Genomic DNA, 14,839 nt, shown 5'->3' with positions numbered 1-14,839 from the left:
ACTAATATCTACAAAATATCGGACTTCAGCCAACCCTAAGTTGCGAAATAGTGACTAACAAGTACTCACACTGAATAGCGAGAAAGCTAAAACACAAACCACACCGACTGTGTGAACAAGTGACGATGTCTCCCCCCGAGCGAGAGAGTGATGCTTGAGATCGACAGACATATCCAGCACTACCAGTCTTATATCTAGTAAATATATGCAGTATATCAGTGCTGGCTGCTGGTGTAGTCTTCAAGAGCCGGTAATGATCACGAGACACAGTGCACAGTCACGTGACATACCACGTGACACACCACACTCTGATCTGAGACGGAGTGACTGGTATTGTGGTCACAATGTTATACTGACTGTGAGTGGGGAACGTTGCACAGTTACAGTGCTAGTGCAGGTATCTTGGTGTAAACTGGCAAGTAATGATCGTGCAGTGGAGTTGAAATTGCGGATATTTGTAATATTTATGGAACAGAATCTATTGAGTAATTAGCACTGAACTCCCAGGTAGTAAGCAACAGGTTTGATAATATGTAATAATATTATGCTGACAAGCAGAAAAGTCACACAATGCACCACAAAAAGTTTTCACAAAAATGTCGCCTCACCACGTGATTAGTCCTAATGTTTTCTGATATAATGCTCTCAACCAACATTATCAAGTGTTAGAAACTGTGATTTTAATAAACGACTGCGTAATCATTTTAAAAAGCGGGGTATTTGGCAGCAAAATCCGCAATGGAGTTCAAGAATATTAAATGCGTTCAGAAAGTATGATGTATTATCATAATATTATATATTATGTATTGTATCATGAATGGACAAAAGGTTTTGCGAAAGATTGAAACATCGAGACCCCTACCTAAAATATCGAGTGTCTTACTTGTTGCAATATGTCGTGATAAACAAATTTCTGAAGAATCGTCAGAAATGCTTTATATAATCAATTTGCCTCATAACTAAGTTAATACTGTATCATGTATTATATGTATATTTAATATATAGGTGAGGCATGTTCGTTAACCTTAAAGTTGACACAATATGATAAAACACGTGATCAATTCATAGCTCATCTGGGAAAGGAGTGTAATTATACCATAATATACAAAACATGTATGGTATAATTGATAATAATCCCCACCAGAATCCACATATAATATATAATAAGTACATAATATTGGGGCCTCTAATTCAACGAGACAATTTAATGTTTCAGCGACTTATAAAAGTATATTTTATATTGATTGCTATAGTTTGCTAATAATCTATAGTAATTAACATGTACCATGCTTAGGCTCTTATCATTAATTTCCTGATTAAGTGTTTTGAATTACAAGATTTCTAATAAGTTTGACATCATGGCGGTCTCAAATTTCAAATTTGGGCAAATTTGCGACAGTATTTCTGTTGAAAAGTTCACAGGCAGAGCTAGCTATATTTAAAAAATAATAATAATTTGGCTAAACAACAGTGATTTTGATTTCAATGTCGTAATCATTCGTTATAAAGAATATGAACCACATTAAACTTACAATCTGTCCAAGATAATAAATATTTCAATGAGCAATCTCAAATAAATGAGCAGCGCCTAAAATAAGATGGAAATCAGGGGTACTCACCTCTCGACTCTCAGGGTCTATGGACTTTATGTTAAGGATGTTGGGAGCCAGAACTTGACTTTCTTCTTGCAGTTCTTGGAACTCTTCTCGAATCCTTCGCTGTAATGATATGAACTTATGAATAGCGTAAACAATATAAAAAAACATTATATTCGTAAAAGTAGACTTAATATTGATGGAGGAAACCCTTAAATGTATTTTGACAGTGAGGGGTAGAAACTTCAACACCAACTTTATACTGACGATATTACAGATCAGTAAAAATAAGGGGATTTCTTCAACTCGAGTTTAAATATTGGTTTGTTGTGCTAAAACATCCGAATACACAAGAACTTGAGCACAAATAACGCGTAAAAAAGCTTTTACTGCCTAATATAAACGATTAAATTGTCAGGGTGGAACGCCCCAACTTGGAGCCGCGCTAGAACTTGTGTGAACAACACCCTGAATAAGATAGAACAACAACAAGCACAGGGCTTGATTAATCAAAGGCCCAGGTCCGCACTTTTCACCAAAGTTAATCTAGACTTGGTCATAAACCACAGCTGCCATCAGCCAGCCGGAAATTCGAATGTTAGTTTTGGTCGATCAAGGATCGGCGGGTGGCACACTAAAAGAGTGGACGCTCTATAAGTACATTGCTCATCGGTCCCAAATAAAGAGACCCATCACAAGAAAGGAAAAGATTGAAATGGATCGGAGCGAGGTTGCAGCAGAGGAGCAGTACGATATGACAGAACAGTGTAAATGTCGAACGAGTCTGACAAAAACACAGGATTCTGCTAATCTTGATAATCCAGGGACACACCATCCAATCAAAACGTGCAGCATCCCCACGTGACCTTGACAACAGGACACGTGACCATGGCAACCACCAATCAGAGACATCTCGACGGATCACGTGGTTACCAAGTACACTTGCTTGTTACATTTAGCAGAATATAATAGTGGTGTCTAGCATGCAGTTGTAAGTGAGAGTAGCACAGTATGTGTAGGTCTAGGATATTGGCAAGCTGCTAGTAGACCCCCCTGTAGATGGGCACGAGCCTTTCTATTTCTAAATTGGAGTTTTTACTTTTTACAGAGTCTGCCAAAGATTTGGTGCCTTTTTGAACGTTTCCCCAGCACATATCAGTGCATTTCAGCGGCTTAATGGGGCCAGCAAGTTGTCTAGATGATACGAGGCCCAGTTGGTTGGTAATCTCTATTTTGTTTGGAAATGATTAAATTTATTAAAGTCAGTAGAATAATCCGGGTAGGTAGGTCGGCAATCCAGCGTGACCCAAACTTTAACATATTACAAAGAAGTCGTGACGAACAACGTCAAATTTCATGGATATTCCCTTAAAATTATATTTCTACTCTTGTTTTGTGGTTGTATCTTTGTAGTATTCAAAAAGAGAGATCCTTTAGATCTTAACAGAAGTTTATAACGAAAACATCATTATCACGTTGACCAAATTGTGAAGTGCAATGTTAAACAGAAATTATAACAACAAAGTCCAACCATACTACATAATACACTTACCACATAATATAAATTAAGATTATACAACTACGAATTTCTATAGTTCAAACAAATAATACTATGTAGTAGTAAACTGTTGTAATGAGGCACTCACGAAGTTGTCACACATTATATCATGGTTATTTTCAGCAATGACAGCCCAAAAACTGATCAATTTCGATTTTCGATCAAGATGTCGAGACAGAAATTAACACAAACACGACCCAAGATATTGTAAAATGGTTATGTAAAAAAAATTGGTGGCTTTTAAGTCATCCCAAATGTATAAATGTATGGGTGTTTTACTTTTCCTCCTAAAGCTAACCGCTAGGAGGTATTTATTACAATAACTGCTGGAGAAACCGTTTGATCCAATTTTGCATTCGCTGATTAAACAAAACTTCAAGGTGCACATTTTCACGTTCGACAATGAATACTTCAAACAAAAACTAAAAGGGCCAAAGATAATTTTGTGCATCAACATTATTAACAACTCTGTCACGTTCTATGACATAGATAGACATATCTAATTCAAAATGTCCTTTACATTAATTTCGAGCTGTACCAGCTATTTAGTGGAGCTAAGAACCATATATCCAGGTTTACGAACCTGCATGTTCTAACCACAACTCTCTCCCTCTCTAAATAGGCATTCGATTATTTTTATTTTTATATTCGGAACGTCATATTCATTAATTAATATCATTGCTAGCCCAGCATATCCAGGGTAAAAATATCAAAAGGCACAGCGGGCACAGACTTGCAAACGGCCCTTTAACATAGCGGCTACCGCGGCGGTTCCTCTTCAGAATGAATACTAATCGCTATAAAGTAATTACTAGTAAAAGTGTTAGGCTCCACGCTGAGAAAGGCTCGACATGCAGTTTGGAGCACAAAAACACATCATACTGTTTCAGGAACAGCTTGAATGAATAAACTAGATATTATTATATTAGATTACAAATTCCCTGCACTCTTAGTTATCCCTGTTTTTTTTAACGTGGTTTTAAAAAAATATTATTGTTAATTTCTCTGTAAATAATTCATCAAGAATTTCCTCATTATTTCTGTACGATATGTATCTCAGATTTGTCATTTAAGTACGACTGCTATATTTGCAATCTTACAAACGACCCGTCAAAGAACAGTACCGTCCACATTGAAGTGTGAGCCTGCCAAGTAAAACACGAGATATATTCCTACAACCAGTATTTTACATTGTCCTTTATAGGTTGTGTCTGGTTGGCTGGTTCTAGTTTCTAGTTACTACTGGGACTACTGGTTACTACTGGTAACTACTGGTTACTACTGGTAACAACTGGTTACTACTGGTTACTACTGGTTACTACTGGTAACTACTCATACTGGCTCTGGATGGGTAACTTCGTCGGTAAGAAGAGAGACCGTAAGAAGGGACTACTTTATAATGTGTTCTGGAAGACAAAGATGGTTCAATATTTTAGAGCTGTGGACGAGGACAGGTAAAAGTAATAAAAGTAATCTAAGTAAAAATAAGTTAAGATTAATTAAGATAATAGTAAAATAAGTCAGAATTATTATTTATCTTTAAGATAGTAGTAAAAGCAGTCCAACACATGTCTGAAATCCATGCCAGTGGTTACACTACATTCGCATAAAGCTGACTTATAAATTCCGAGCATTAAGAATAATTCCATTCCAGCTTTTAGTGGCCAGCTTTACCCGGCCGTGTTACAGTTCATCCCGTGTTCTAACATTTAAGGGACTAAGCGGCGTCAGTCTGATGTATATGTCTGTAAAAACATGGCTTGATGACCGCAAGCTTTCATTTAAAAGATGCAAATATCCACATATACAATATATTACATACTATACACCACACACATAAAAGCCTGGCCCTTTAAAAGTTTCTAAGCAATTCTGTATCAAATATCACTTAAAGTTGATTATGTCTTGAAAATGCGTAGACATAACTACAGAAACTACAGACATGTAAATACAGAAAATGCACATTTTTCATGACCACATGATACGATAGGCTAAAGAATTTTTTGAAAAGGCGTTTTTGCAGTTATGAAAATACGCAACAAGCACATTTTAATGAAAGACTAATCGATTTGGCTATAGAGTTTTTGTTTTAACAAGAAAGAAGCCAACGGGTTGTAGTTTTAAAAATATAAAAAGCACGCCTAGATTTTCTTATGCCACTCAAGTTCAATAACCAATATTATGGTGACGTTATATTTGTGTGCTCCACCTTTTTCTCTTTTTCACAGGGGGGTGAAGTGAGCCAGATCGTGAGAAATGTGCAAAATAAAGAACAAAAACTACAGTCATGCTTCAGATAAAGATTGTCAAAATGGGACGATCTTTGATACTTTTAAAGTTTTATGCGCGTTTGGTCATCATGCTCGGATGTTTCTTTAAAAGCTCTAGGTAGGATCATAATTTCTGTAGAAGCTTAATTAAATAACTCAGATAAAGACAACAATTGTCTGGCTAGAAGCCAAGCTAATTATGGCATTATGCAATAATATCATGACTTTATCCTAATTTATGACAAATAACCTGCATTAACTCAGAGTCAAATCAAAATTTTCACAATAGCTACACACGAGACCTACTTTTCACACAATAGTGCAAGCCAAGTATACCTCGTCAACTCTTGCATTCTTGTGTTGTTCATAGCTCGCTTGTTGTATGTTCGGTAAATCTCCCGTTGGGAGTCCCAAGTAAGCCTTACTTGTCGCCCCGCCGCGCGCACGAGCATATCGGCTCCTGTCACGTGAATAGCACGAAATGGGTTCAGGGAGCAGTAAGGGGAGGAAACAACCACTGATAAAGAACTTCTACTGGAGACAAAGCATGCTGAATTATTTCCGTCTAGAGGATATGGATAGGTATTCTGAGTTCTCTCAATTTCAAGAACTTAGACAGTAGGATAAGCCTGAATTTTCAGCATGCACGTCAATCATGCACTGTTCAGTGTTGCTGATAGACGGCAGTTAGCGATTAACATGCAACCTCACATTAACTGACATGACTGCTACAATTTATTGTAGCTAATTACAACGTTAATTGCTCTGCTTATTGAAAAAGTAGCGGACAATTTCGACGGAATTCTTACAAATCTTACAAATTAATGCGTATCAGGTTTACCTTTTCAAAGAGGGTGTATAGAATAGTGTGGAGAATAAACAAAACTGATACGTTATTTATCAAAGTAAATTTTGTGAGAATTTTAGTAAAATATAGTGATTACGAAATGGTGCAAATTAGCGTCCAGCATAAAATTGAAATAGAGCCTCGAGTCGGCAAAGTCAAGCGCCGTAACCAGTCGAGAGAATTACCGTTTCATTTTCTACCACAATCTTGTGTACACCAAAGGCCTTGGAGAGACTGGCAGTAAAACATAATACAGTGATTCTCACGGAGCTAATATTTTGGACTCTGGTCGAGGTTTCTGTTATGTCAAATGTGACAACTTAAAGTACGAAGTTATGCTTAAACCGGAATTAATAGGAAATGCTTTTGATGGCGTCGCTATGTTTGGAAATATTTACAGAGTCAAACGAGCTCTAACTTTTTCACACTGCCGACAATCGATATACTAGTGAATAATGTCAGGTAATCGTAATATTGCAGAGTTAATTAAAATCGTTAGTTGGCAAGACTTCGTCCTCTCGAGTATCACACACGAAACGTTCCAAACTTTTGTCTGTTAATTTAGTATAGCTGGCAGTATAGCTGAAACTTTCAGGGACGGGTATGTTACGATAGAGGAGATGATAGCCAACATAAAACCTCTTCAGGAGTACTGTAGAGCGACCCCTAGGAAGATGGACGCCCTAGCAACAGCCTTGTCAGTTTTCTGGGGTGAGGTCGGTCTGAAGCCTGGCAAGAAGGTAAGTTGAAGCAATGTTGAAACAGTGGAATTCAAACTGGTCCAAGTTGCGAAATGCAGTGAGCATGTAGTTAATGAAACCTAATATTTGTTACCTAATTAAAAAACACCAATTTGATCAGAAGCAACAATTTGTATAGTTAAACTTTTTAGCCTTTAAACTTTGTACTGAATGACACGTTACCACAAATTGGTATATAGAGGGAAAATCGAAACACACGAGAGATAATGAAGGGAGAGAAGTTAATCACAAATCATCCTTGTTGGTGACAGACGTTACACCACATTTTATGTCTGTGGTTTTTTCCCCTATTATGACAGTCCACTTGTAGACTAAAAACTTGCCCGAATCCTACGTTTATAAGGCAAAACATAAGCAAATGCGGTATATTCTGTCTCGGGTAACCGTTATGTGAATATGTGGCACTTCTTCCCCAGATGGCAGAGGGCGTTACTGAAATTCTGACAAGTTTGGTTGAGAACATCCGATAGCCGCTGGAACATGTCTCGGAGAAAATACAAATTGAAATTTTAGGTCCCCTAGCTTCAATTACCCTCTTACTACCTTATCGACCAAAGTTTTCCAGTTCAAATTATAACTGCCTTTTTCTATTCACCGATTACTAGATTTTTTAATTTTCCACCCATATAGATTTGTCTACGTTTTCATTTTATTGGCCACCTTGACATATTAACATCCCTGAAGGTGAATAAGAAGATGTTCTTGCGAGGTCTAAACAAGCTGGGGAAGAAGGAGCTGGAAAGAGAAGCTAGAGGGAAACCCACACTTCACAGTAAGGTGGCCCACGCCTTGTTCGACATCATTGACGAAAACAACAACAATCAAATAGCGGTAAGGGCACACACAACGAAATATCTTGGAGTCTTGTACTATATCAATTATAAATGCTTTAAACTACGCGCGTTTGCAGCCAAGGAAAATACCTGCATTTTATGCCAATAATCATTGTTCGAAAAGATACGCTCTATAAACACAATTTTTTATTAAACTTTTGTTTTATTAATGAAATATCTTGAAGCTAGGCTCTATCTGAAACTATAATACGGTAGACGTAGTTAATAACGTTAATATATTATATAATATAATGGTTTTATTTCGGCAAACCTGTGGAGGGAAAGACTTATTTTCCCCACGATTTTACTCGTCGCAGTATTACCATACCTACCTTACTCGGGAATATTATAGCGGGTTAATTTATGACTGGGAAAATTAATAACCGGGAAAAATATGGCGGAATTTCCCAAAACCCGCCAAATTATCCCGGTCATGTATTTACCGGTGGCCGACCTTTCAAGTTTTTTTTCAGAGGTCAACAAATTTTCAACCGAAATTTCTGTTTTTGTTACTTGTTAAAGAAGTTATTTCAATTTGCAGTTACTGATATTACTCAGAAATAGAAAAAAAGACACGTCTAGTATTTAAAGGAAAATAAATCTATAGCAATAATAAGTCAAATCTTCATTAAAGCGTATTCTCATTCTCATTATCGCTAATGTCCCCGCCATTATCATTATTGATATCCCCCTGTCCCCTGAGCTGCTGACCGTCAAATTCTAAGTTGTGTTGTTGTCTTAACAAGACTTTCATTTTGTCCGCTAATGGGGCTACTGCTCTGAAGGTCAGCCGGAGCTTAATTTCCTGCCCACCGCTTGGTATTGGGGAACGTCTTGGCTTTGCATCTTCAACTGCTCCAGTAATCAATCCACCGTGGACCATGAAATAGTGGCACAGTTTACTCACTTCATGGGCAAGAAAAGTGAGAATCACGGTCCACCCTGAAATCTGATTTCTATAACCAAATTGTGATTTTTATAACGAAATTATTGTAGCGACCGCCAATAAAGTTACAGCCCTCCATCCACTGCTTCAAAAGTCTTCTCTAGCACATATGAGACTTCAGGTAAAATATGATGATCACCACCCCCTTGGAACCCCATAATCTGAGTCGGCGGGTTTTTTTATGACTGGTAAAATTTTTGACCGGGAAAAATATGGCGGAATCTTCCAAAACCCACCACTTTATCCCGGTTATAATAATCCCGAGTAAGGTATCAATTGTTTAATATAGGGGGGGGGGGGGGGTCCAACTACATTTTGTACACTAATTTAGCGTACATTTGGCAAAAATCTGATGGCCATGTACATTAATGGTCATAAAAAATGTACAAAAAATCGGAAATCCCTGGAAACGGAACAGAAAAAAACATATTTTGTACATTTTTGTACATTTCCGACATGTACATTTGGCAAAAATCTGGTGGCCAAACAGGAAAAAACATATTTTGTACATTTTTGTACATTTTTGTACATGTAATTTTGGCAAAAATCTGGTGGCCATGTACAAAAATGTAGTTTGACCCCCCCCCCCCCCCCCCCCCCCCTAATATATCATAATATATTAGAGTATCTACTTTCTAAAGGTCAGTATTTCCACGCTTGGGTGCATCGCCATTTCATTTATTCAAGTATGAATATTTGTCTATCCATAGTATTCAAGACTACCAAAGCCCTAGCCAGCATCGTGACTCCCGGGTCCCGATAGATATAAGATTGGGATTAAATTTAAAGGAACTAAGTTGTCCATTCACAAACATAGCGAAATTGGATAACATCTATTATCTAAGTTTATGCACTGCTCGAGTATATCAATAAACCTTTATCGTGACATCTGAAAAGACTTGACACAACGAGCTAGCCTGGCACAGACTAATGACTAATCCAAATTATAAGGGTACAAGCATCTACACTCTATTCCCTAAAGTTTACACTCTACACTTTATACTCTAAAATCCACAATCTACATAATCTACATAATACACGCCATGTATTATCCAAACAAGTTGAAAAGTTGAGAAGTAAGCTATCACATATGTGACAGGATGCACTCTAGCTGGCAACATGTACAGCTACCTCTTGTGTAATTGCATAATAGCATGCCCGTGATGGGGTGGTGCACTTGCTGAAGCACTAAAACTTAATGACATAAACTGTGCTATGCAAAGGGAAATTCGAAAGTTAAATTGCAAGCCTAATTATAAGTAATCATTGTCATTTTGACATTTTAGGAAAAGGAGAGCGTGTCCACTTTTACTTAATTGCTTCTCGGAGTTAGAGTTATACTCACACTGTTCTCTCCCGATATCATTCTATGGTACAGCGGTAATTGTATGGTGCTAAGTTACAGTCATTTGACTAGGGTCTAAGTTGAGGATGCTAGGGGGTTGTGAACATAACCGACTGCTGTTCGGAAATTAGTGCACCCATCGATCTACTGTTAGTTGATTATATATTTTATAACGGCCGGTTCAGAGTACTTGAATGCAGGGAATAAACAGTTAATAGACCATTAAGGGGCAGATAAAAGGAGCTTTATTATTATTGTAATAAAATAATACCTTGGCTGTTGAGTGCTACGCGCGATAATTCACAACGCTTCAGCAGAAGGATAGCGCGGCACGAAACTAAGCCTATAATTATCTCCGGGCTCTGAACGAAAGGATATAATTCCCAGAGATAATTATAAAACTAAATACAGCAAACACGAGAAATAAATCAAGTGGCCGAGTAGTCACGCATTCTCCATAAGACTCTGTTATGGGCCATTAACTTAAAATTAATTACAACACTAAAAATGTATTGCATTTAATGAGGATGTTACAGTCTAAGGAATTGATTTAATGTAGTCCGAGGAGTCCCAACCCTCCTCGCGTCTTAAGAGTAAGATGGTGTTTCTCTTGTCTCACATATGAGAAGAAAAGCTCTAGAGGCAATGATGTTGGTCTACAAAAGTCAAGAAATCAGACATTATATATGGTTTAATAAAAAGACAATCCCTGTGTCACAGTTGTTTGGGTGGTGGCCCTCTGGTCATTCTGCACTGTTTCAAACTTTCGCGGATACATTGTAGAGGAAGCAACCCGTGAAATGGAGAACTAGAAATCATTCGTGTAATATTGTAACCAATTATTACCAATTAATTACTGTCACGTTTTAACAAATTGGCACTTCAAATTCAAATTCACAAGCCGCCAACTTCGGGGAACTTAAATGAACTACATAATACGTGGAAATAAAGTGAATTACAGCAAATCCCCGATTTACCGCGGCCATTTCCTTTTCTCCAAAAAGGGTTTTACATCAATAACGTGAACAAACAAACAAAAAAACCAATTTACCACGAACCCAGATTTATCGCGGCTGTTTCATTTCCCAAACTCTACGGTAAATCGAGTTTTACTGCACCTTTAGTATGAACTTATAATCCAAATCATACGAAATTTGCAATTAATTTCACTTAACTTGAACAATATAATTGTTCAGACGTACTAATATATTATGATAATAAAATTAAGCATATTTAAATGATTGCTTTATAGCCGAAAAGAACTCGAATCTAAAGATTCAAGCCATCTAAAACGACTCACGAGCGGATACATAAAATGTGAGAATTGAATGAACCATGATTTTATAAGAAAAATGTATATAGCTGGGTATGTACAATAAGTGATAATCAAAATTCCAGGATCAGGAGATAGGAAAATGGATGGCAGCCTCGGGACTAGATCCCAGTGAAGCCGGGAAAATGCTGGAAGAAGCGGACAAGAAGAAGAAAGGTTATATCAGTAGAGAAGAGCTGATAGAGTCGGAGTTCTGCTCTTTCTTTCATCCGGAGAAGTGTATGGTGCAGCTTGGGGTCAGGGTGGTGTAGCGGCTACACTGTAGCCACATGTTTTATCTTTTGTATCTTTCATTGTATGAGGACAATTTTCGTGGATCAATCGGACTGTTTTGGAAATTTTTGTCCGAAGTAGATTACTTTGATATTCTCATTCATCTTTGTTCATTTTGATTATACAGATAACATAGTTTTATGACGTCATCACGCAAAAAACATGTACTATACGTGTTTCTTTGCCTTCGAATTTATTTATCGAGACTGGAGTCAACGGTCAACCATGGGGCATGGACACAATGAGATCATATGATCAATCTAATCTTCAAATAGTCACATGATGCTAGAGAGTTTAATCGGTCAGTTCATTCTCCGGTGTAAGTTTAACAATCGGATTATAACATTGGTTGAGAGCTTTAAAAGTTATTCAGATTATCGTCAAATCTAACCTTGAGTTCCTCCTTGTCTGCTTTTCGTTTCTCCTCCTCTGCCCTCTTCGTCTGGAACAGTTTCTGAGTTTCCTCTTCTCGTTCTAACCACATCTTCTCTGCTAGGGCCCTGATCAAAGTTAAAGTGTTATTCACGGTGGTTTAAATACTAATGGGATTACAGCGCTGGGACGTTGGTTTCAGAAAATCATGAATTATTGAGTACTGAACATTATTTTTCAATTTTCCATGTTGCCTTAATATAGTATAATATGCGACAATTATTTTTTATTTGTCTAAAAATCGCAGCATTCTGAAACCATGGGGCATTCTTTTTTAACATCCCGCCCTACAATATATCCCTCAGCTATAATGTGATGTCTGTGACGTTGGTTTAAAAAAATATGAATTATTGAGTACCTACTTGCGTTTTTAAAAATATTCTAGGTTTCATAGAATATTAAAAAGTTAAAAACATCGCAGCATTCTGAAACCGGGGCGTTATTTTTGAAACGCACCGCCCTTTTATATATATAATCCTCCTACTACAAATTGCCATCAAATTTATAATCCATTATTCCTATTAAGAGACAGCAGCTATGGCTGCGATAAAATTGACTCAATATATATTATGTCTCCGAAGCAATTTACCATTTGACTCGAGTATAAATTTTTGAAAATTTATAAATTTTTTAAATCGGAAGCTTGAAATTTATTTCTTTTCTAAAATTCTTGACATCAAAAATATTCGTAATGACCAAGATTTATGTACTGTTAGTCATACTGTATAATGTATATTATATGCACATAGCACCCATTTAGTTTAAGTTATAGGTAGGCATAATTTTATCTATTTATAACACAACCGTCAACAGCTGACCTCCGAATTTCGAGTTTTTAATGTAATTGCTAACTTTAAGTCGTTTACATACCTCTCCTCTTTGTCTTTCTGCCGCTGTTTTTCTAGCTCGATACTGAAAGCAGATGATATGATGATTCACTGCATTGATATTAACCAATGGAATTTTAATCGACAATCTTTTCAGTAATACTAATACTATGTAATACTAATACATACAGTTAGCGAAACAACAAGTATCTAGCCGATCTAAAACATTTTCCCACAATCTACTGTTGCCCTAACTAAATAGCAGATTATTTTATTATCCAGAATATGATGACAATCGGTCATTTCATGCCTAGATCACAAGATTTTCCCACGCATCAAGGGTAATATTCGTAGTTACTCAGTGAGCTTTTAACTCTCAGGCAAACTCTTAAAGTGGTTAAGATTTGGCTGCTGCTGCAGAAGAACTTTTGATCTTTCCAATCAAGAGGATCGTTATATATACAGTATGTGTGGACTTGGTTCGTGAGCCATCTCCTCTAATATGAAAGGCAAGTATAGCATAAAATTGATGAAACTTCTTTTGTTTTTGAACAATATAGTATAAGTGCGAATTGGTCAACAGCATAATATGATGCTGCTGCATACCCTAATTATTGACTTGACGATTTCATATCAACCGTCAGCTAACTCTTATCACAAGCACAATATGATGAATTCGCTATAGAACACTATCTTGAAACAGAACCGTTTGCTTAGCAATGAGACTTTAAGATTTTCGAACCATCATTTCAAAACGTCGAATTATATTTTGTTGTAAGTTCAACTTAAAAAACCACTTTTGACATTATTCAAGGCTAAAATTTTATTTATGTGATTCCTTGGAATCAACTTTTAAATGCTTTGAAAAACTTTAGGGGTACCTTCTTGTGAGTTTGTTCACAAACATTAACAACGATTTAGAGGTACAATGCTTTTATCGCCCAAAGCTGGAAACACTTATCTGTACACAAATTAGCCCTTCTGAGTGTGGGCATTGTCTTTAGAGTCTGGGTTTGCTTAAAATAGGGCCCGGAAGAAATTGATATTGATCTCATAGATCACGGGTGTTTTGTTATCAAGCAGGATCTGTGATTAACTGTTAACACACATCATTTGCAGCTTCCATTTTGATCGGCCTTGATTTTTATAGAACATAGTACCGAATTTCCTCGTTAGTCAGGCTTGATTTCTAGATAACATAGGACCGAATTTCCTCGTTACCAAAGTTTGAACACAGAAAGTTTTGGACCAGATTTTTTCGGTTTTCAAAGTCGCAGCCCATTTAGATACCTGATCAATAAACCTTTTAAAGTAGTGATAAGATGAGTTTCATCTTCGGTCCTTAACCAAACGCTGTCAATTAACAGTTTCTTTAATACGTAGATTGACTTTTCTTATTTGTCATTTTTCCGACCTCTCAAACCTTATGGTTGAAGTCACATAGCAGATTGCAGAGAATTCGGAGGACGATACGACAATGTGAATTTGTCTCAACCACCCATTAAGACTTTAAGAGAGTTTAAGTCTCCGCCTCTTTGAGGTCATTGTCAAATTTGAGGGTCACGTTGACTCTATTTAATAAAGTCAACGTGACCCAACGGTTATCAAGTGGAGCACAATTTTTGACAGCTAAAACGAAATCTTGAAGTGGAGGAGGAGACAAAAATAATTGGGGGTCAAATTAGTTACCGCCCAGAAATCTGGGGAAGTTTCGTGATCGGATAATTGGTGTGATTCGGGGTTGCTGATTGGACGAATAGGTGACCACGTGACTCTCATTTTTACCCACAAAGGGGTTGGTGGGCTTCACAAGAAGCAG

The 14,839-nt window shown here is 37.0% G+C and overlaps 2 protein-coding genes across 2 annotated transcripts in view; both read left to right on the top strand.

Annotated features, from left to right (window-relative positions):
- The window catches only part of LOC134816726 (arginine and glutamate-rich protein 1-A-like), a 1,122,901-nt gene that overhangs the window by 39,885 nt on the left and 1,068,177 nt on the right, over window positions 1–14,839 (top strand). The window lies entirely within an intron of this gene.
- Window positions 5,921–11,805, top strand: LOC134816735 (aequorin-2-like). Its single transcript, XM_063825718.1, has 4 exons — window positions 5,921–6,005; window positions 6,866–7,010; window positions 7,716–7,862; window positions 11,554–11,805. Exons 1-4 carry the CDS (start codon window positions 5,971–5,973, stop codon window positions 11,737–11,739), a joined length of 513 nt encoding a protein of 170 aa, XP_063681788.1. The 5' UTR covers window positions 5,921–5,970; the 3' UTR covers window positions 11,740–11,805.

Source organism: Bolinopsis microptera, chromosome 6 (genome assembly GCF_026151205.1).
Source record: "Bolinopsis microptera isolate Bmic1 chromosome 6, MBARI_Bmic_1.0, whole genome shotgun sequence".
Taxonomy (NCBI): Eukaryota; Metazoa; Ctenophora; class Tentaculata; order Lobata; family Bolinopsidae; genus Bolinopsis; species Bolinopsis microptera.
Note: the sequence above shows the minus strand (reverse complement) of the source record. Positions and strands in the feature narration are given on the sequence as shown.

Coding starts and splice junctions, on each gene's coding strand:
- LOC134816735 (XM_063825718.1), top strand. CDS start 5,971: ATGCTGAATTATTTCCGTCTAGAGGATATGGATAG. Junction 6,006..6,865: donor CGTCTAGAGGATATGGATAG/GTATTCTGAGTT, acceptor TGAAACTTTCAG/GGACGGGTATGTTACGATAG. Junction 7,863..11,553: donor ACAACAACAATCAAATAGCG/GTAAGGGCACAC, acceptor TCAAAATTCCAG/GATCAGGAGATAGGAAAATG.